The following is a 22,530-nucleotide window of genomic DNA, read 5'->3' on the forward strand; positions in this document are numbered from 1 at the left end:
TGGATCGATGCTTAGGGGAGTGACCGGGAAGGATAATGTGTTTTTTTCCTCTCTGAACTCACAGAAGCGTTTCCCAAACGATGTTTGCATTGCGATGATTGCAGAATGTAAATACTCCGAATTTATCATGTCGTGACCTTGTTTGAACTCTCTCAAATTGGGGAAGTGAGACAATGTGCCTTTCTGTAAATCTCTGGCAAGCAACGTCAACTTGCGCTCGAATGCCAAAACATCCTCCAACATGTGCAGGGCTGTACGTCCTTACCCCGTTGAAGAGCTGTGTTCAGCGTGTTCAGGTGCGCTGTCATGTCTACCATGAAGTGTAGCTTTTCCAGCCACTCTGGCTGTTCCAGCTCAGGAAAGTTGAGCCCTTTGCTGCCCAGGAAAGTTTTCACTTCTTCCAGACACGCGACAAAGCGTTTCAGCACCTCCCCTTTGGACAGCCACCGGACTTTGTTGTGCAGCAGGAGATCAGAATATGCGCTTTCCAGCTCGTCCAGTAACAAACGGAATTGACGGTGATTTAAACTTTTTGCCATTATTTTATTGACAATCTGAATGACAACATCCATTACTTCTGTGAATTCCGGAGGAAATGTTTGAGCGCACAGTGCCTCTTGGTGCAAGATGCAGTGAAAAGTCAGCAGCTTTCTGTCCAGCGACTTCTGCAGTAAAGCCACAAATCCCTTGTGCGTTCCCGTCATATTCGGCGCCCCATCAGTAGCTACTGACACCAGATGGGTGGTCTTTATTCCTTTGGCTCTTAAACAATTCAAGACAGCCTCACAGATGTCCTCCCCCCGTGTTTGGTCTTTTAGAGGTATCAACTCAATCAGTTCTTCCTGTGGCCCGGCAGAGTTTACATACCGGCAGAACAACGCTATTTGTTCAATATCACCTTTGTCTTTAGACTCGTCACAGGCAATCGAGTAGGCCACAGCTGAATTGATGTCTTTAATTTGCTGTCTTGTGATGTCTTCTGCCATTTTTATGGTTCTGTCTTTGACAGTCTTTGCAGAGAGGGGCATATCCCTGATTTTCTGCACAATTTCACTCTTGTTTTTAAAGTCCGTGAATAGATGTTCTGAAATCTTAATGAAAGATTCTTTTATATATTCACCATCTGTAAACTGCTTCCCGTGCCTGACTATTTCCTGAGCGGCAATATAACTGGCGTATGTCGTTGATTTTCCAGACTTCATCCATTTCTGGAAATGATTCTTGCTCAGATCAACCTTCCGCATCAGTTCCGAAACGGCTTTTTTTCTCTCATCTCCATCCGGATATTTTTGAGCAAAGGCTGCGTGTTTATTCTGGAAATGCCTTGCGACATTTGACTTTTTGTTGTTTGCTAGTTTCTCATTGCATATTAAGCATACCGGTAAACCAGTCTCGTCAACAGTGAAAGCAAATGAATCTGTCCACGTATCATTAAACGTTCTGTTTTCTTCAGTCACTTTTCTTTTTTTAGAATTCTCCATAGTTGGCTTACCTTGGATCGAAAAATTAAAGAAATCGCGCACTGGCGGGTGTCAGGTATTGGCAGTGGTGACGTATATTAATAGCGATAAAAACACGTTGTAGCGGTGTGCTCACGCAGTCAGTAAACTGCAGTCGAATAACTTTATTCGAACTAAACAGCCTTGCTTTTAAGCCTCCCTCAACCCAGCCCCCATGGACGCAGATGCTGCAAAAGACGCGTACTCACAAACCCCCGTAGGCTATCTCCCTTAGCCTGAATGTTGGCTAATTGTGAGCCGTTTCGGATGTGCCAGGAAATGTGTCGCCACACTTAGATTGTACAAGATCACCATAATCTTCAAATTTAGAATTACATTTCAAAAGCTAACAAACTAACATAAAATACATTTTAATTAAATACTGACCAATTATTTCCCAAAGCCACAGGGAGCCGCAGCACAGAGGTGAAAGAGCCACAAATGGCTCGGGAGCCGCAGGTTGCCGACCCCCGGTCTAGGAGGACCCCATTTACACAGAACGTGAGTCAGCGATCCAAAACCCTCAGGGTAATCCGTCCATCTGTGACCCTGTTAAGTCTCGGGTACGATATCGTTCGGCTTGCTCGTCCACCAGCCCATTTTCCCGGCCCCTGCTCGCAGCGCCGAATTGGCTGGGTTGATCAAACCCCCCAAAAAATCGAGTGTCCAAGAGATGTGATAACAAGCATACAAGCACAACAAAGTAACTTAAACCTAATTTACTATCATAAAATAAAACAGTAGTAAGTTACAGATTTCGGGGCTCAGGATTCTTAGTCACCAGTTGATTGTCACTGTTGTCGGGGATCTCCAAATTCCTACTTGTGAAACCACGCTGGGTTCTCTGCACTGATCATGATTTCCCCAGTCCTTAATAAAGTCCCAAGAAAGGAGGGAAGGGTGCCCCAATAAATAGCAGTTCCAAAAGTGTAGAAAAAGACAAACACAGACAACTTCCAGTGTTTTGTTCTCATGCCACTAACTCAGCATGGTTTTGATAAGAGTTCCACAAGTGTAGAGAGACATACCGAGACAGACAAACTGCTTGGTCTTTTATATGAATAGACCTACAGCATTTAACTTGTATAGACACCCTACATTCTGTGAGCTCACAAAGAGTTAAAGTGTCGCTTGGAATTATTCAAACTTTTATCCAATATTTTACAAAATTAAATTAAACACCGACTGTCTGCAAGGAGTTTCTAAGTTCTTCCCAAGACCGTTTGGATTTCCTCTAGGTGCTCTGGCTTTCTCTCATAGTCCAAAACGGAACTAGATGGCAGGTTAATTGGTCTTTGTAAATTGTCCAGTGATTAGACTAATGTTAAATAGGATTGGTCACAAGAACCTGATCCATGCTGCATCTCTAAGTAAATAAAGAAAATACTGATCACCGCCTATAGGAAAGTTATCAATAAGTTTGAGATTGTAAAGAAAACTTGCAAGCATGTTGGCAGGATTTAAGGACCCAAGTTGTAGGAAAATGTTGAACGGATTAGGTCTTTATTCCATAGAGTGTAGGAGGTGAGGGGACATCTTAGAGGTATACAAAATTATGAGGGGTATAGATAGGGTGAATGGCTTCCCAAGGTTGTTATAGCTGGAGGTGGTAATGGGGACAAGCTCCCACTTCCATTTAAATAGTCCCAATGGCATGCACATCAAATAGCCTCTGACAACCAAGTCCAGTTCCTAGCTTTCAAATGTGACTTGGCTACTAGGTCCAGTGGAACAGTTTCTACTGACAGGAGAAGGGGCAAAGACAGGTTACTGCTACCTTAAGACTAGTCATTTCAGGCAGATAGGGCTCCTCAGCCGTGGCTGGCAGTTCATTTAGGAGGAAAATTCTGATTTCAAACCTCTGCTGCCTTGCAGCTTTACCCACTCATTGAGAAGGCTTCAGAAGTAAACCCCAATGTAAAAAATCTGGAGCTGGAATCCCTAAGGCAGTCCTACATTGAGTTCAATGTTGACTGACAACTCCTGCGATGCTGCTGGCACCAAACTGCATCAGTCTCTGCCATTCCTTTTGGGATTGTCAGATGTGTGGTGAGAAAGAGCTTGTTACATGGGCATCACTTTGTTCTCCATACCATACTGCTCAGGCTGACGTTATCTAGACAGCTAGGATGCAGTACCCACGGTCAACTCTTGACAGTGGCCCTCACCCTCACAGGGTGAATGCATGCAAGATTTTGTTTCAAGTCTGGTCAGATTACAACATTCGGTCATAGGTTTAGGGTGAAAAGTGAAATTTGAAGGCGCATCTTCACAGAATATGGCATATTGTAGAAAGATCCAGCAGCAGCCGCCAGAGATGCAGGTTCAGTTGTAATATTTGAGAGAAGTGGATGGGAGGGCAGAAGCCAAGGTTAGCTCAAACCAGTTGGGCCAAATAGTTTGTTTTGTGGAGGCCACTAAAAGTACCTATGTAAACAGGAGCAGGAATTTACAAAAGAGTAAAATTAAACAGGTAAACAAAGCAGAAGTCCAATGATGCTCGGTATGGGGCAGTGAATGTCAATTACATTAAGCTTCAAAATCTGAATCATTATCCAAAAAGTGCTTCAGGAAAAAAATTGTCCCGGCTTGAAAACCTGAAGAAATTTATATATACACAACTAATGTCATGTAAATATCAAGTATCATGAACCCAGTAAACACCTGTCATCATGCAAGATTCAGTTGGCTATTTCTTCTACAATCTCTACTGCCACAGAAGCCCACATATACATGTTGCAAACAGCTTGATTTCTATGTCTCCTATTATGCAATTAGGAAAGTCATTCTTAAGGTAATCAGATTTTTCTGAAATAGTATGATGAGAATTTTCCTATCTACAATTTTGACAAATACTATTCAGCACAAATAATGTCACATCTCAGATGATTCAATGAGTATAAATTGCATCCAATGGATCAAGTACTCCAATTGTTGAATTCTTAAAGCATTAAAAAGTTTATTAGGTATTTTTCTGATCTGGAGAACATTTGAGGCAATAAATGTGCAGTACAGATTTCAAAAGCAAAAGAAATAACATGTACAATATACAGTAGCTGCACTTGCATCAATTCCAATCACACATTAATTATCTTGCCACTATACAGAAATATTCTTCAGTTGTAGTTTGACACTGTCAATTTAATTCAATACGTCATGAATCTGGTCTTCAACAAAAAGAAAGCTGCAAGTAGGGGTGATAGGAATAAAAATAAGGCTGTTGCCTCTGGAATGTTGAACATACAAGACTAAACTCCAGAGATTATGTTAACAAGTGCTTTATGCGTGCAAATTTACGTCTGCTAAAGCTTTCCAAACATAGTATATTAGAACTGAGATTGTGATGTGGGCCCACTGGGCAAAGAAATATTTTGCTCCACACTAAGTTTCTACAGCAGCAACCCTAGTCCTTGAAATTCTAGGTACCCTCCCAAGATATACCAGCTTGTTCAGTTGTAGGTGATGGTCCACTGCTTTACAGAAGCATCATGGGATGTTGTCACCAAAGTATGTTCATCTATCCAAGCAACACAGGCAACATGATACAATCGATGAGAATCTATGGGGAGAAAAAAAAATAATGAAAATCCACAATTGAAGTCATTAAAAATAGCAAGGAAGCATTCAATCCATAGCACTAATGAAAGGTGTGACGCCAAAATGTCAACAATTCATTTCCCTAAAGGGATATTGCTAGACCCACCAACTTCCTTCATAATTGTGTTGGTTTGCATCTTGGCTGTTATTAGATTTTAATTTTTATCTGCATTTCTTAGATTGTGTATTTTTTAAAAATAAAAACTGAGGTTCAAAACTCAGGATCTGAAGCACAAGCATTTAGGACAATTTACAATCTTCATTTATCACGTAAAAACACCATTACAAGTGCAAAACTTTGGCAAATTGTCCACTTTAAGATAGTAAACATCTTAACCTTTAAGCAGTTCATTTTAAACAACAGCACCAATAAACCATGTTATAATATAACCAATGAAACTACCAGGGTAGATCAATTTCATCCAAAACAATCTCAGCATAAGGATCCAATATTCAAATCACAACCCAAAAACTCAACGAAAGGGAATGAAAAGAAATCTAATCTGAACCACCTCAAAAAAATACTTTTAACGTGTTGTCAAGATTTCCATGCACCATCTGGAATTTCTATTAAATTGAAACAATTCCTCTTTTATTCAACCAGTCATGTGGCAGCAACTCAATGCATAAAAAAACATACAGACCTGGTCAAATTTCAGCTGTTGCTCAGACCAAACAATAGAATGGGGAAGAAATACGATGCACATGTCTTAACATCCAGTAAGATAGCAGTGGACTTGGATGCAGAAGCCGCTCTGGGCCCAATTACTTGTTCATCCTGTATGTCTCTTATGATTGAAAGTCACTGCTGCATAGTAAGTACATCAGGTATTGCAGGACCATCCCATCAGCAAGTTGCTTGATAGTGATGGAGCTGGACAAATTGCGCATTGATGTGTTGTCACCTGGCTTGTTATATACCGTTGTGCTGAGATAGTGTGCAGTCAAAAAAACAATGTGAGTGATTGTCTTTGACGTTGTCAATTTGATCACAAGACCTTATCAGACATTGGTAATGTTGAATACTGCAAACTCAGTTCACTCGTGAGACCGACGGTAGGGTGACTGCATTGCCTTGGTTATTGTACGGGAAAAGCCCATATGCCTTCGAGCTGCCTGTTTGCAGCTGTAGTTGAAGATAGATGTGTACCATTGGATTTCGTACTGGGTTGGGGGCTGGCCCCTTTTGTCAGTCTGGCCTCCAGTGTTCGCTTGATGGAAAAACAAGGTGGACCAGGACAATTCCAGGAATAGGCCCATATTATATTTTACCTCTTTGTGAATGCAAGTGTTTTTTTATTATGTGCTTATGTAGTGTGCTGTTGGTACTGTGTTTTGCACCTTGGTCCCACAGGAACTCCATATTCATAGCTACATATTTGAATGATAATTATATTTGAAACTTGAATGATTCTTGGTGCCAGACAGGATGGTTTGAATACCTCCAAAATTGCTGACCTCCAGAGATTTTCACACACAAGTCTCTAGAGTTTACAGAGACATCTGGTGAGTAGCACTTCTGTGAGCAAAATACATTTCAATGAGAGGTCAGAGAAGAATACCAGACTAGTTCAAACTGAAAGGAAGGTGATAATAACTCAAGTAACCATGTGTTACAATAGTGGTGTGCAGAAGGCCATTTCTAAACAGACAACATGTCAAATCTTGAACTGGATGGGTTACAGTAGCAGATGACTTCAACGTACTCAGTGGCCAATTTATTAGGTACAGAAAGTACCTAACAGTAATGGCTACTGTGTATTTTAACAATTTTTCTTCAATTATAATAAACAGTGTTTCACTGCAGTGGTTAGCTGAACTACATGCAGAATCTTAAGATTTGTTTCCTATTTCTTTCCTTTTGTCTCGTCAGTTTTCTAAAAGTGACACTAAATCTCAAAATAACCTGGTTATAATGCTTTACAAACAGCCAGAGACAGAGGTAATTGATATGGTTGATGTAGACAATTTGTTATTCTTTCTCCATGATTTGCATGCATTTGGTAGCATTAGCTATCCGTCGCAAGGGAAGGTGGTGAATAAACGTTCCTGACTTTCTCATTGTATACCGAAATTGCACTAAAATAGGGAGTTCCAAGAGCTAGAAAAATTGACAAGTGATCAACAATTTTCCAGGTCAGGATGGCATGCATCTTGGAGAAGAACCTGTAGGTGGTAATATACCACAATGCTTGTGTCTACTGAGTGATTGAGTTGACAACAAAACCATAAGATATAGGAGCAGAATTAGCCCATTTGGCCCATCAAGACTCTTCTGCCATTTCCTCATGGCTGATCCATTTTTCATCTCAGCCACAATTTCCCTCCTTCGCCCTGTATTCCTTCATAATATGATTAATCAACCTCTGCCTTAAATATACATAAGGACTTGGCCTTCACAGCAGCCTGTGGCAAATAATTCCATTTTCACCACTCTCTAGCTAAAGAAATTCCTCATCACCATTCAAAAAGGACACCCCTCTATTTTGAAGCTGTCCCCTCTTGTCTTAGAGTGAATGTGGAAAGGTAGTTTCCTCTGGGAGGAGCATCTATTAAGGCCTTTCACTGGTTGATAGGTTTCAATTACGTCACCCCTCATTCTTCTAAATTCCAGTGAATACAGGCCCAGAGCCATCAAATGCTTCTCATATGGCAAGCCATTCAAACCTGCAATAACATTTCTCTAGTTCAATACATCCTTTCTAAGGGGCCCAAAACTGCTCACAATACTCCAAGTGAGGCCTCATCAGTGCTTTAAAAAATCTCAACATTGCACCCTTGCTTTTACATTCTAGTCCTCTTGAAAACCATGCTAACATCACATTTGCCTTCCGCACCAGAGACTCAACCTGCAAGTTAACCTTTAGGGAATCCTGCACAATGATTCCCATGTATCGTTGCACCTCAGGTTTTGCATTTTCTTTCCATTTAGAAAACTCAACCCTTTCACTTCTTCTATCAAAGTGCATGACACTTCCTGACATTGTTTTCCATCTGCCACATCTTTGCATTTTCCCCTAATCCAGGGTTTCTCAACCGGGGTTCATAAGAAGTTGCTAGGGGTTCCACGAAAGAACACGATAAAAAAAAACAACTTTCTGAATTTCCCAGCACTCGCAGGGGTGGGCAGTGTCCAAGCAGCCCGTTAGCCATCTTGTTAGAGGTCTCTCAGCCCAGTATAGCAGTAACCCTCCAGAATTACCTCCGTCAACTTCCCCTTACGCACTGCTGATTGACACTCGGGTACAAACAAATTCTACGGGTGTTGTAGAAAATTGGAGGGAAATTTTCTGAAGAGGAGGTGCAAGATGGAAGAGGAGGATTCTAGACCTCGGCCTACAGATGATTCTGTCAAGGTTAATGATGAAGAATCAGTCTTCCGAGTCATTTCACTGCACTCATGCAACGTTACAAAAAAAAATCTTTTTTTACAGAATTATAAAAGTTTATTTACACAACAAATACACAAAGTACAAACATTAACTATTAACAAGACAGTGAATACATTCAAACTAAAAATGATTACTATCATCTATGAAACCCCCTGGGGGGGGGGGTAGAGGTCCCAATGCTCCTGGAAATGCCCCACTGTACCCATTGTGACTACATACTCCCTCTCCAAGGACAGCCGGGTACGAACACATCCTCGGAAGAGGGACAGACAGTCAGCCCTGGCAGGGCCCTTGACTTTCCACCGCCTAGACCTGTGAATGACCATCTTGGTTAGGCCCAGAAGCAATCCCACCAGATCCCCCTCACGGCCCCTCTTCTGGGCAACCTCTCACACCCCATATAAGTGTGGTACCCTAATTTTACCCCGCCACAGAATGTACAGGTGGACAGGGTATCAGTACCTGTTGCACAGTACTGCCCATGCAACACCATCCACCCCATGACCCCATTGTACGGGAGAAAGAAGCCTGCATAAAGAGATTTCGACTGGGGATCTCCTCCGTTGTCAGATGGTAAAACAGACCGCCAAGGTGAATCTGGTCAGTAGTCACAGGCAAGGAAGTGAAAGATGTGCAAGTCCAGTCCGTATAAAAAACTCTTTGGAGCGTTTCGGAAGGACACGGTGGGCATCACCATGCAATGGCTCACGTTGTACGGGACCCTCTCCTGCGTGGTATCCCAAGGCCTGGGTCCCATCAGATAGTGGGGCAGCCAGAACACCCTCCACTTACCCGAGTCTCCTTGATATCCACTGTGAAGGGAACCAGTCCCCCCTTGCAGCTGGAACACCCTGTCTGGATAAGAATAGAACCTCAACAGTTCTGGGTAAAAGCAAGGCAGTCCCCTCAGAGCGGTGTGGCTAATGCTGTCTGCTGGAAGCCTTGTGCCCTCCTGCAGGCATTGTTCCTGGTGGAGAAAGTGCATCGCCAGTGCATGCAGTCTCTGATGGGTAATCGCTATACTGGTATCTCTGCAGGGTCCCGAGGTGGAAAACTGTCAGCTGGGTGCGCACACAGACCAATGACTGATACCCAGAAGTCCACCAGCCACTTCTGGGTCCTGCAGACAAAAGCAGTGGGCAGAACTAATCGGCCAGTACCATTTCTTTACAACGAAAGCTACTAACAATGGATTTTACATGGACTGGTGATCAGAGTTATCCTATTCCATTGTGCCAAGTCTGTGGCAAATAACTTATAAATACAGCAATGGCTCTAGCAAAATTGAAAAGCCACTCAACTACAAATCACAGTAAAAGTGCTGATTAGTTAAAACTATTAGAATCCGAAAACAGATTAAAACTTTTGCAAATAAAGTCGCAGTCACTAAAAAGACTCAGGAAGCAAATTATTTAGTAGCTTTAAGACCAGTTCACTCGAGAATGTTAAAAAATTTGTGTGAAAACCTAGGTAAAGCGCACCAATCTCCTGCTACATTCAGAAATCTGGAGGCTTAGTAGAGGAAGAGTTCTCAACTGGGTGTCTGAGCTGAAAGGTGAATTGCAGGAGTACTTTCAAGAAAATAGTTGGCCAGAATTTGATAAGTGCTTTTAAGATGACGAATGGCTGCAGAAACTAGCTTACTTAACAGTTTTCATCATATGACCCAGGCAAACAAATCTCTGTAAGGACCTGGAAATTTTTTTAAAAATTTAAAGTGACAAGATTCTTGGATTTAAAAGGAAACTGAATCTTTGGAAAAAATTGCTTTGCAAAAGGAAATCTTGAAACGTTTTCACTGCTGCTTGGGCTTGAGAATAAGGAAGGACATCAGAAAGTCTTGAGTACTATTGAAAACAACCTGGAAGAACTGCAGAACAAAATTGAGCAGTATTTTTCCTCCATTTCAATACAAGTGTATGAATGGGTGAGGGACCCATTTCTCTGAATTTTCTACCCAGCCTGAGAACTTGATTTTGAGAGAAAAGGAAGTGTTTTGTGAGCTGCATTCTGATCAAACACACAAGATTAGATTTACTAACCTGCCCCTGGACAAGTTCTGGATTTCTGTCAAGGAGGTGTATCTTGCCTTTCTTAGGAAAGCAATGAACATTATACTGCAGTTTTCAACTTCTTATGTTTTTTTCTTGTTTAACAAGCGTCAAGAGCAAGGATAGAAATTGTCTCATTTCAGTTGAAGGTGAAATCTCTGTGTGCTTATCTTAAGTTTGACCCAGAAGTGAAAAATTTGTTATGTTTGCTTTATGAGTTTTTATAATTTATGAAATAGAAAGAAAAAGTAATTTCAAGAAAGGTAAGCTAAGCCTATCTTTTCTTCCCCTACGAAAAGTTGGCTAAAAATTCATTCTCTACTCAAAAGAGCATTGACAATTAATTTTGGATTATTATATCTACATCTTATTGATCACACTAAAGTACCATGAGCTCTATATATACCAATTTTTATACCATATCGTTACTAATGCTTGGAGGTCTGTATATAACTCCCATCAGAGTCTTTTTACCCTTGCAGTTCCTTAGCTCTTTCCACAATGACTCAATACCTTCCGACACTATGTCAACACTTTCCTAATGATTTAATTTCATTTTTTAACCAAAAGAGTCACACCACCCCCTCTGCCTTTCTACCTCTCCTTTTGATACAATATGCATCTTTGGCCATTAAGCTCCCAGCTATAATCTTCTTTCAGTAATGCCTACAACATCATACTTGCCAATCTGCAACTGTGCTACAAGTTCATTGACCTTATTCCGTATACTGTGCACATTCAAATAGAACCCATTCAGTCCTGTATTGACCTTCTTCTATTTTGTCCACCTTTTACAATGGAACTCATCCTGTTGACTGCAATTTTGCCCCATCATCAGCCTCTCCTTGCTCAGAGTCTCACCACAGATGGCCTCTGTTGGTAAATCAAATACCTCAACTTCGACACTATCACTCCAGCTCCAATCCCCCTGCCAAATTAATTTAAATTCACCTAACAACTCTAGCCAGCCTGCCCACAAAGATATTGGGGACCCTTGCGGGTTCAGTTGTAACCTGTCCCTTGTGTACAGGTCATACCTTCCTCAAAAGAGATCCCAATTGTCCATAAATCCGAACCCTCAACTTTGCACCTGTTCCTCAGCCACACATTCACCTGCCAAATTGTCCTATTCTTACCCTCACTGTCACACGGCACAGGCAGCAATCCAGAGATTTCTCATTTTTCTACATAGCTCCCTAAAATCTCCATTTAGAACCTCCCTGCCTGGTCCACCCATGTCATTGGTGTCAATATGTACCAAGACTTCAGACTGCTCACCCTCTCCCTTGAGAATGCCATGGACCAAATCAGAGACATCCCTGATCCTGGCACCAGGGAGGCAACATACCATTTGGGTGTCTGTATCATGCCCATGGAACCTCATCTCTGTCCCTGTAACTAGGGAATCTCCGATCAACACTGCACCTCTTCACCTCTCTGCTCTTCTGAGCCACAACACCAGATTCAGTGCTAGAGACCCCGTTACTGTGGCTCCCACCTCAATGGTCATCCCCTCAATAGTATCTAAGGTTGCTTACTTATTATTGAGGGGAGTGGTCATAGGTGTTTTCTGCACTGATTGTGCATTTCCCTTCTTTCTCCTGACAGTCACCCAGTTGCCTGTGTCTTGCAAGCTAGGGGTAAATACTTTCCTGTAGCTCCTGTCTATGACCCAGACTGGACATCTCCCAGGCTTCCCACATCCCCCACATAAAGTACAAAACGTTGCCCCTGAACCCATTCTCTACTATGCACTAACAGATGAGCAGGGAACAAATAATAACAGAGAGCAACTTACAAGACAATCTACCTCACTCAAGCTTGATGAGCCAATGCCACTCTAAAGACTGGCACACTCTAAGGAATGGCCACTCTACTTGCACTTGAATTATTCCTATTGGCCCTTTCTAATGAATCCCTCCTGCTGATTGGTCACTCTACAACTCAAGAAAAACTACCGCAAAACTCTGCCTTCAAAATCTTGATTGCTGCCCTGATTAAAAAGTAGTTCTTTTCTCACACCCCTGTTGTGGAATTTCCAACTCAGAAAACTGGTTTACAGCTCTACTTTCTAAACCTTGACTGCGGACCTGACTGAAAGGTAGCTCTCTTCACGCACTGCTGCTTCCTAACTTCTCAAATCAGAAAAACTGCTGCAAAACTCTGCTTTCAAAATCTTGATTGCCACCCTGATTAAAGAGTAGCTGTTTTCACACATCCCAAAAGTGGATTGTCCATGAACATACAAATTTGGCTTCTTGATTCCACAAGCCTGCTCTATTTAAAAAGACTATTTTACACTCAACTCTCCAGTCCTGTCAACCTGTGGTAACGCTGCACCTTATCAAGGATACATCTACTTCAGGTTTAAAAAATATTCAGAGCATTTTTACCATTCTTTAAGGAAGTTCCCATGAGAGAAAAAGAAAATACATCTGCAGAAAGAGATACATTATCTCCATATCCACCCTGTTTCAAACAAGTTCCCTCTCATACTTCTCAACTTCAGTCCAATCTGTCTAACCTTTCCTCACAAGACAAGCTGCCCAATCCAGTAGTCTAAGAAATCTTCTCAAAACTTCTTCCAATGTATTCACCTCATCTTTAAATATCCAATAATGTATACAGGTCTAATCAGTAAAATATATACCATTCCCAATTTCTGGTTGTATATGTGAGTGTTACTTCCCTCACCATGAGCTTCTATTTTCTGCAGCATCTCACATACCTTCTGAAAATCTGTATGGTATATTTCACCAATTAAAGAATAAAATGAATAAAAGTCAGTCCTCAGGAACAAAAAGTAAACTGATGGAGAAGCTCAGAGGATCAAGCAGCATCTGTTTGGGTTTGGGAGGGGGAAGGCAATAGGATTGCTGGCATTTCAGATCAGTCCAAAAGTGACTCAACCCAGAATGTCCATGCATGCTAAAAGGAGCACAAATATTGCTCAAACACGACTAATTAGACTATGATACAAAAGAAAAGGACAGGAAACAGAGGAAAACTGAAACAAAAATTAATAAGATTCAGGTCAGATAACCACTTTGGAAAGAGAAACAAAAGCCACTACTTCAAGTATATCAATCACAACTAAATGACAATATGGAAATGCCTCTTAAAGCATGACTGATTTAAGCTTAAGAAGAGCTGAGACAGGAACTAGATGAAAAGAATTTCAAAAAAGGGGGGGAAAATTCTGACATACCTGGGATTTTGATTTTTCTAGTTGAATCCTCCAGATTCCAAACAAAGACCAATCCATCCATTCCACCAGTTGCAAAGTGCTCATTGTCTGGAGACCATCCGATACAGATAATTTTAGCATGATGGCCATAGAATTCATCTGCTTGCTGTTCAAAAACATATTGTTACAATTAGCACAGATCCAAATCCATCACCTTCTCCAACAATGTGGCCAAGTATATAAAAAGTATTCTCACAAGAGAGTGAAATAATCTTTCATGGTAGACCCTTCTGAGAACAGTCAACACAAAACATTTCAATGCATAAAATTTAAGCAAATCTCTATTCAAAGTTCAGATTTCTGCCTGCTGTGGAATGCTAAAATCTGAGGAACCATGTTGTACATTTTAAAGGGAATGTAAAGTAAAAGGATGCATTTCATTGTCATTTGCAGCTAGTTTTATAATTGATTTAGAATAACTTTTAGTGTGAAATACAAGGAACAGGTGTAGTTATGCAATTTAGAGTCATTTCTGTCAAAGTGAAATTATTTCCTGTTGTGCTGTGGTGATCTGGTAAACAGCCTGTTACTTTCAGGTGAGTGACAGCTTGTGGCTGCAATATAATTTGTTCTGATCACTGTAGGAACAACTAGGATTTTTCACTGTAATGTTTGATTGGGACAACTAACAAACAAATCCTCCTTTAGACTCATTAAATTTTGTCTGGAACCTTCCTAACTCTGCAGTCTCTCAAACTTACAATCCCATTATCTCAAGAACAAATCCCTTGCTTACTTAGATGTCAGTCACAATTTTCAGCCTTTCCTCATTACATCCTTCAACTCACCACAAGTTTGGATTTTCAAAGCAATGACTCTCCCAAAGTATCCAGAGCTCTAAAACATGCCCACACATGCTCAATTCACCATAATGACAGCACAGGGTATCCTGGCCTATCATCTTCTCCAGACAAACGCTGAAGATCAAACTGCATTCACCATTCAAATATCCCCACCTTTCCCAACCAACCCTTAGGTCTGGGCTGCACATTTTCAACCATGCAAGCCCTTGACAATAACCAATCATTTCATGTGGGGTTAGGACAATTGATTAGAATGATCAGTTTTACTGTAACAATCATCTCAGATCTTAATGGGTATACCACAATTTATCTGTCAATACCTGACACCAGATATGTACATTTAAAGATTCATCACAAAACTACACGGAAACTCACCATTTTTATAATTTGTACAGTGAATCCCCTCTGGGAAAATTTTTCACGGAGAAAGCGGCAGAAACTCATTAGTGCTGGACATAATGCATTCCAGATTCACAGTACATATTCAAACTATGATCATGCCTAAACAGTGGCAACACCCAGCCTTGGTATTGATCAGGTGAATTAAAATTGCATGGTAACAGAGAACACGTTATTATAGCATGTATCCATAGTTGAAATTCCTCATGGAATGACAGTACTGTTAACAAGTCTGTTTCTATTAATGCTACTGAAGATGGCAAGACCTATCTACCTATCTCTCTGCAGTGCAAGAACTTGCAACAGATATGGGCAACTAAGAATTTCCTACAAGAGAAGCTGGACAACATTAGTGTTGAGATGCACAGATGTGCTTTCACTTCCAAGCCCAGAAAGACTAGCCACGCCTATTGCTATCCAAGAGGAGGAAAGTAAAATCAACTAGTTAATGTGGCTCGAACTGAAAAATCTTCCCATTTGTGATTTTTTGTGCCATGCTTCCTATTAGAGTAATTTTTTGGGGGAGAATTATCACCTAGAATGGCATGTGTACAACATGTGGGGAAAAAGACGTTGAAGTTACAAAAATAGTAAAGTTCATCATTCCATTTAATTGTAGAACAAGTTCAATGCTAAGTTGATTTGATTAAAATGAATTTATTTTGCAGCAAAGGATGATGCTAGATTTTCGTACAGCCAAATGTACACAACACAAATGTGGATGAGTTACCAGACTGTGGGAGACAACAATAGCATATACTGAAGACACCTTACTTTGAAATAGCTGAATTCCTTTAATTAATCCAATAATTTGATCACTGTATACACAAGATGAACCATGGTAAATTAAGTTGTTACTGCCATCATAAGGAAAAGAGTAATTCTTAAGCTTCTACAGAAACAGAATTTAATACCTTATAATCATCTCCAACCGTGAATGTTGTTATTTTATTTCCAGAACAGACAGCAAGGGTTGCACCATCACGTGAATAAGATAGATCAATAACAAGTGCTCTGTTATCAAGCTCCAAAACTTTTTCATTTTTCTGCAATGTGTTTCCTTCAATAGAATATAGGTGTACTTTGTTATCCTTCAAAGAAAAGCAAATACCATAATTTAACAAGAAAACCAAAGCAAGAAACACATAATTAGAAGCACAAGAACAAAACAATAATATTGCAGAATGGAACTTAACATTGATATGGTCTTTAAAATGGGGGGGGGGGGGGGGCGGGAGGGTACAAATTCCAGGTTACTGAAGTCTCTAGAAAGGGTTAAGAATTTAACTTCAGACAACATGGAGATAAAATTGAGAAGAAAGGAAGCAAGGCAATGAATAGAGGACTGGAAGTGTTATATGTTTGTTACACGGTATACAAAGTAAGGTAGAAAACCTTATAGCACAGCTAGAAATGGTCAGGTCTGATGTTTGTGGGCACCACAAAGTCATGCTTGAAAGAAGATCACAGCTGGTTCTGAACTCCAAGGATAGACATTCTAATGTAAAGATAGGCAGGTGGGCCGAGGGTTTTTTTTTGCTAAATAAATGAAACCATATCTTTAGAATAAAGTGGTATAGGATCAGTAGATGTAGCATCCTTGCAAATAAAATTACGAAACTACAAGGGTAAAAAGACCTTGACTGGAAATATATACAAGCCTCTGATCAGTAGCAAGGATGTGGGGTACAAATTACAACAGGAGATAGAAAAGACAATGCTATGATGAGCATGGGGATTTCAATATGCAAGTATATTCAGAAAATTAGGTTGGTGCTGGATTCCAAGAGAAGGAATTTGGAAAATGCCCATAGGAAGCCTTTTTAGAGCAGCTTGTGGTTAAGCCCACAAGAGCAGGCAATTCTGGGTTTAGTACTGTGTAATGAACCAGCTTTGGGATTAGAAATAAAGGAACCCTTTAGAGGCACTGATCATAATCTTATAGAATTCACCCTGCTGTTTGCAAGGAGAGCATGAGAGAGGAGCTGGCCAAAGTTGATTTGAAGAGGACACTAGCAGGGATGATGGTATAGCAGCAATGGCTGGAGTTTGTGAAAGCAATTGTGAAGATGTAGGATAGATACAACCCTAAGAAGCAACATTTTAAAGGGAGGATGAGGCAACCGTGGGTGACAAGGGAAGTCAAAGACAGCATACTGTAAAAGTAAAAGGGTAATACAGTAATACAGTATAGCGAAAAATTAGTTGGAAGCTTTTAAAACCAACAGAGGGCAACTAAAGTGCAATGTGGAGAGAAAAAACTGAAATAATGGAAGGTGGCCAATAATATAAAAGAGATTACTTTTTTCTCAGATATATAAAGAGCAAGAGTGGACATTTGACCACTGGAACACGACACTGGAGAAGCAGTAATGGGGAACAATAAAATAGCAGATGAACTGAATAAGTTTTTTGGTCCATCTTTAACTGTGGAAGAACTCCACTAGCATGCCAGAAAATCAACAGCGTAAAAGGTAGCCCTTATTTCGAAGGAAATGGTGCATGGGAAGTTGACATGTGATGAGGATGTTAGGAGAATTCAGGGTGACTTGGATAGGCTGGGTGAGTGGGCAGATACTTGGCAGATGACGTTTAATGTGAATAAGTGTGAGGTTATCCACTTTGGGAGTAAGAACAGGAAGGCAGATTATTATCCGAACGGTGTAAAGTTAGGTAAGGGAGAAATACAAAGAGATCTCGGAGTCCTTGTTCATCAGTCACTGAAGGTGAATGGGCAAGTGCAGCAGGCAGTGAAGAAGGCTAATGGAATGTTGGCCTTTATTACAAAGGGAATTGAGTACAAGAGCAAGGAAATCCTCTTGCATTTGTACAGAGCCCTGGTGAGACCACACCTGGAGTATTGTGTACAGTCTTGGTCTCCAGGGTTAAGGAAGGACATCCTGGCTGTAGAGGAAGTGCAGTGCAGATTCACGAGGTTAATTCCTGGGATGTCTGGACTGTCTTACGCAGAGAGGTTAGAGAGACTGGGCTTGTACATACTGGAATTAAGGAGATTGAGAGGGGATCAGATTGAAACATATAAGATTATTAAGGGATTGGACAAGATAGAGGCAGGAAATATGTTCCAGATGCTTGGAGAGTCCAGTACCAGAGGGCATGGTTTGAGAATAAGGGGTAGGTCATTTAGGACAGAGTTAAGGAAAAACTTCTTCTCCCAGAGAGTTGTGGGGATCTGAAATGCACTGCCTCGGAAGGTAGTGGAGGCCAATTCTCTGGATGCTTTCAAGAAGGAGCTAGATAGGTATCTTATGGATAGGGGACTCAAGGGATATGGGGACAAGGCAGGAACCGGGTATTGATAGTGGTTGATCAGCCATGATCTCAAAATGGCAGCAGAGGCTCGAAGGGCTGAATGGTCTACTTCTGCACCTATTGTCTATTGAAAGGTTTGCTGATAGAACTGGAGCGATGAACTACACCCCAGATATCTGAAAGAAGCAACTGAAGAGATTTTGGAGGCATTAGCGGTTATTTTTCAAGAATCACTAAATTCTGGAATGGTTCTAGAGGACTGGAAAATTGCAAATGTCACTCCACTCTTTAAGGGAGGGAGGCGAAAGACAGGGAATCATAAGCCATTTAGCCTGACTTCAGTAGTTATTAAGATGGAGTTCACTACTGAAGATGAGGTTTCAGAGTACTTAGAGGCACGTAAGATAGACTGCAATCAATGTGGTTTCCTTTGGGGAATTAACAGGCAGATTAGACAAAGGAGAGCAGGTGATTCTCCTTTGAATTTTCACAAGGCATTGCACATGTTAGGAGCCCATGGTATTACAAGAAAGATACTAGCATGGACAGAAGATTGGCTGACTGGCAGAAGGCAAAGAGTGGGAATAAAGGGCACCTTTTCTGGTTGGATGTCAGTGATTAGTGTTTATTTTACTGCTTTTCATGTAATGTATTGTTAATAACTTGGATGGCAGAATGAATGGCTTTGTGGCCTAGTTTGTAGATGATACAAGGGTAAGTGGAAGGGTAAGCACTGCAGTATTGAGAAATATAGCCTGTAAAAAGACTTGGACAAATTAGGAGAATGGGGGCCCAGAAGTGGCAGATGGAATACAGTGTTGGGAAGTGTATGGTCATGCACTTTGGTAGATAGAATAAGGGTGCAGACTATTTTCTAAACAGGGAATTTAAAAGAAAAATCAAAGCTGCAAAAGGACTTGGAATTACTAGAGCAGAATTTCCAAAAGGTTAGCTTGCAGATGAGTCTGTAGTAAGGAAGGAAAATGCAATGTTAGCATTTCTTTTGAGGGGACTGGAATATCAAAACAAGGATGTAATGCTAAGGTAGTTTTGGGCCCTATATTCAAGGATGGGGCTGGCATTGGACAGAGCTCGGGGGTTTACAAGAATGATCCCAGAATGAAAGGGTTAACACATAAGGAGCATCTAATAAGCTTTAGCCCTGTACTCATTGGAGTTTGGGGGTGGGGGAGGGGGAGAGAGAGCTTAAATTCATTAAAACATACTAAATATTGACAGTCCTAGATAGAGTGAACATGGTGAGGGTTTCGAACAGTGGGAAAGTCTAAGACCAGGAGATACAGATTCAGAACAGAAGGATGTTCCTTTAGAACAAAGATGACAAGGAGTTTTTTTTTCAGCCAGAGGGAGGTGAATTTGTCACACCAGACAACTGTGGAGGCCAAGTCACTGGGTATATTTAATGTGGAGGTTGATAAGATTCCTGATTAGGAAAGGTATCAAAGATTAAGCGGAGAAGGCAAGAAAACAAAGTTGAGAGGAACAATGAATCAGCCATGATCAAATATTGGAGTAAATTCAATGGGCCAAATGGTCGAATTCTGCTCTTATGTTTCATGGACTTCTAAAGGGAAATTGATTGAAATGACAGGCAAAAATTACCCAAGGAGGAAGGAACAACAGTACCAAAAGTTTAGAAAGAAGCATAGGTGTAATGAGATATTATGGAGGATCATCGTCAAGTTTTAACAGTTAAACATAATGAACAACTTTTTAATTGAGTTTGTTTTATAGGCCTCCCTCCAAGGGACATAAGAGAGCAAATCTGAAAGCAACTTTCTAAGATATAAAAGTATTAAGCAGTAAAGGTGAGCTGTTTTTCTCTGATTAACTACATTACAAAGTTATGTTTAAAAATGCATAGATTGATCAAGGGCAACTAGCATGGATTTATTAAGGGAAGATTGTGTCTATCTTTTTGAGTTGAGGAGGCTGGATGAAGGCATTGAAATTGATGGTTTACATGGATTTTAAGCACAATACTCAAAGTCCTAAATGGAAATATACATTTTTACAAAAGGTAATCCTCTGAGATCCTAGGAAGAGTGGCAAACTAGGCCTGGAAACTTTGAAAAAAGATTGGTTAAACTCCAATTGTTTTCTTTCATACATAGGCAGCTGAATGGAGACAGAAGAGCACAAAATTGAGAAGCATCGAGTAAATAAGAAAAAGAAAATCTGCTTGGAAGATCCAGGGTACAGATTTGAAGTTATTGCTAGATGAATTAGAAGGGAGAAGACACTTCGGTAGGATAAACCAGACTAGGTTTTACACAGTGAAGGCAGGGCACTGAGGAGTGTGGTAGAACAGTGATTTGGGAAATCAGGCCAATAACTTGTTGAAAGTGATGTCACAGGTAAATAGGGTTGTTAAGATAGCTTTTTGCACGCTGGCCTTCATAAATCAAAGTACTGAGTACAGGAGATGCATTATTATGCTTAAGTTGTACAGTACAAGGCACTGGTGAGGCCTAATTTGGAGTATTGTGTGCAGTTTTGGTCACCTACGTACAAGAAAGATACAAATAAGGTTGAAAGAGTACAGAGAAAATTTACAAGAATGTTGCCAGGTATGGAGGAAAGATTGAATAGGTTAGGACTTCATTCCTTGGAATGTAGATGATTAAGAGATTTGATAAGAGACAAAATTATGGGGTAAATGCCAACAGGCATTTTCCACTGCGGATGGGTGGGACTACAACCAGAAGTCATGGGTTAAAGGTGAGGTTTAAGGGGAACATGAGGGGAAACTTCTTCACTCAGAGGGTCATGAGAGTGTGGAATGAGCTGCCAGCACAGGTGGTACATGTGAGCTTGATTTCAATGTTTAAAAGTTTGGATAGGGACGTGGATAGTAGGGATATGGAGGGTTATGGTCCCAGTGCAGTTTCATGGGAGTAAGCAGCTTAAAATGCTTCAACATGGACTAGATGGGCTGTGTTATACTTTTCTATAAACTCTACATGGGATTCCCCCCTCCGCACCCCCCCCCCCAAAAAAAACAGTTCAATTGATGTCAGGAACTCACTGCCTAAAAGCTATAGTACAAATAGAATCCCTCATGGTACTTAAAAGAACCATCTACAGGGCCACAGATGAAATACTAGTGGATAGATGTCGAAAAAAAATGTCCTCTTTCTTATGATTTTATTGATTATAGGGTTAGAGGCATACAGAATGAGTTCTTCTGGCTCACCAAGTCTGCACTGACCATCTACCACCCATTTACACAAATCCTACATTAATTTCTTGTTTTATTTTCCCCAATTTAATTCATTCTAGATTCCACCACTAACCATGAACCTACAGATAACTTACAGTGGCTATTTAACCTACCAACCCCCATGTCTTTTGAAGCCAGGATGAGATCTGAGCACATGAAAAATACCCTAGAAGATCACAGGGAGAGTATGCAAAGGTCAGGGTAGAAGCCTGTGGTTATGAAGGCATACAGGGCATTGGCCTTCATCAATCGTGGGACTGAGTTTAGGTGCAGAGAGGTAATGTTGCAGCTATATAGGACCCTGGTTAGACCCCACTTGAAGTACTGTGCTCAGTTCTGGTCGCCTCACTACAGGAAGGATGTGGAAGCCATAGAAAGGGTGCAGAGGAGGTTTACAAGGATGTTGCCTGGATTGGGGAACATGCCTTATGAGAATAGGTTGAGTGAACTCAGCCTTTTCTCCTTGGAGCGATGGAAGTTGAAAGGTGACCTGATAGAGGTGTACAAGATGATGAGTGGCATTGATCGTGTGGATAGTCAGAGGATTTTCCCAGGGCTGAAATGGCTAGCATGAGAGGGCACAGTTTTAAAGTGCTTGGAAGATGTCATGGGGTAGGTTTGTTGGTTTGTTTTTTTTTTAAAAACATGCAGAGAGTGGTGAATGCGTGAAATGGTCTTCCAGCAATGGTGGTGGAGGTGGATACAATAGGGTCTTTTAAGAGACTCCTGGACAGGTACATGGAGCTTAGAAAAATGGAGGGCTCTGGGTAACCCTAGGTAATTTCTAAAGTAAATACATGTTCGGCACAGCCAAAGGGCCTGTATTGTGCTGTAGGTTTTCTGTGTTCTATGTTTCCAAGCCAAGACTTCAGCATCATGAAGCAACAGCTACATCATTGTGCCACCCTAATTTCAAGATGTAAAGAAATATTTAAGTGTTTTTAAAGCAATTGCATATTCAGTAGAACTTCTTGCTAAAATGTACATCAATTACAAACTTTGATTAAGTTTGCTCTGTTAAAAGT

General features: G+C 40.8%; 1 protein-coding gene across 1 annotated transcript in view; it reads right to left on the bottom strand.

Moving 5' to 3' along the window:
- Positions 1 to 4,417: 4,417 nt before the first annotated feature.
- wdr1 (WD repeat domain 1) overlaps positions 4,418 to 22,530 on the bottom strand; it is a 71,681-nt gene continuing 53,568 nt past the window's right edge. Inside the window, exons 13-15 of the mRNA XM_059988884.1 lie at positions 15,903 to 16,079; positions 13,748 to 13,892; positions 4,418 to 5,058 (exon numbers count right to left, since the gene is read on the bottom strand). Of these exons, the coding sequence (XP_059844867.1) occupies positions 4,949 to 5,058; positions 13,748 to 13,892; positions 15,903 to 16,079 (432 nt within the window). The 3' untranslated portion in view covers positions 4,418 to 4,948. The remainder of the gene's footprint in view (positions 5,059 to 13,747; positions 13,893 to 15,902; positions 16,080 to 22,530) is intronic.

Source organism: Hypanus sabinus, chromosome 14, assembly GCF_030144855.1.
Source record: "Hypanus sabinus isolate sHypSab1 chromosome 14, sHypSab1.hap1, whole genome shotgun sequence".
Lineage (NCBI taxonomy): Eukaryota > Metazoa > Chordata > Chondrichthyes > Myliobatiformes > Dasyatidae > Hypanus > Hypanus sabinus.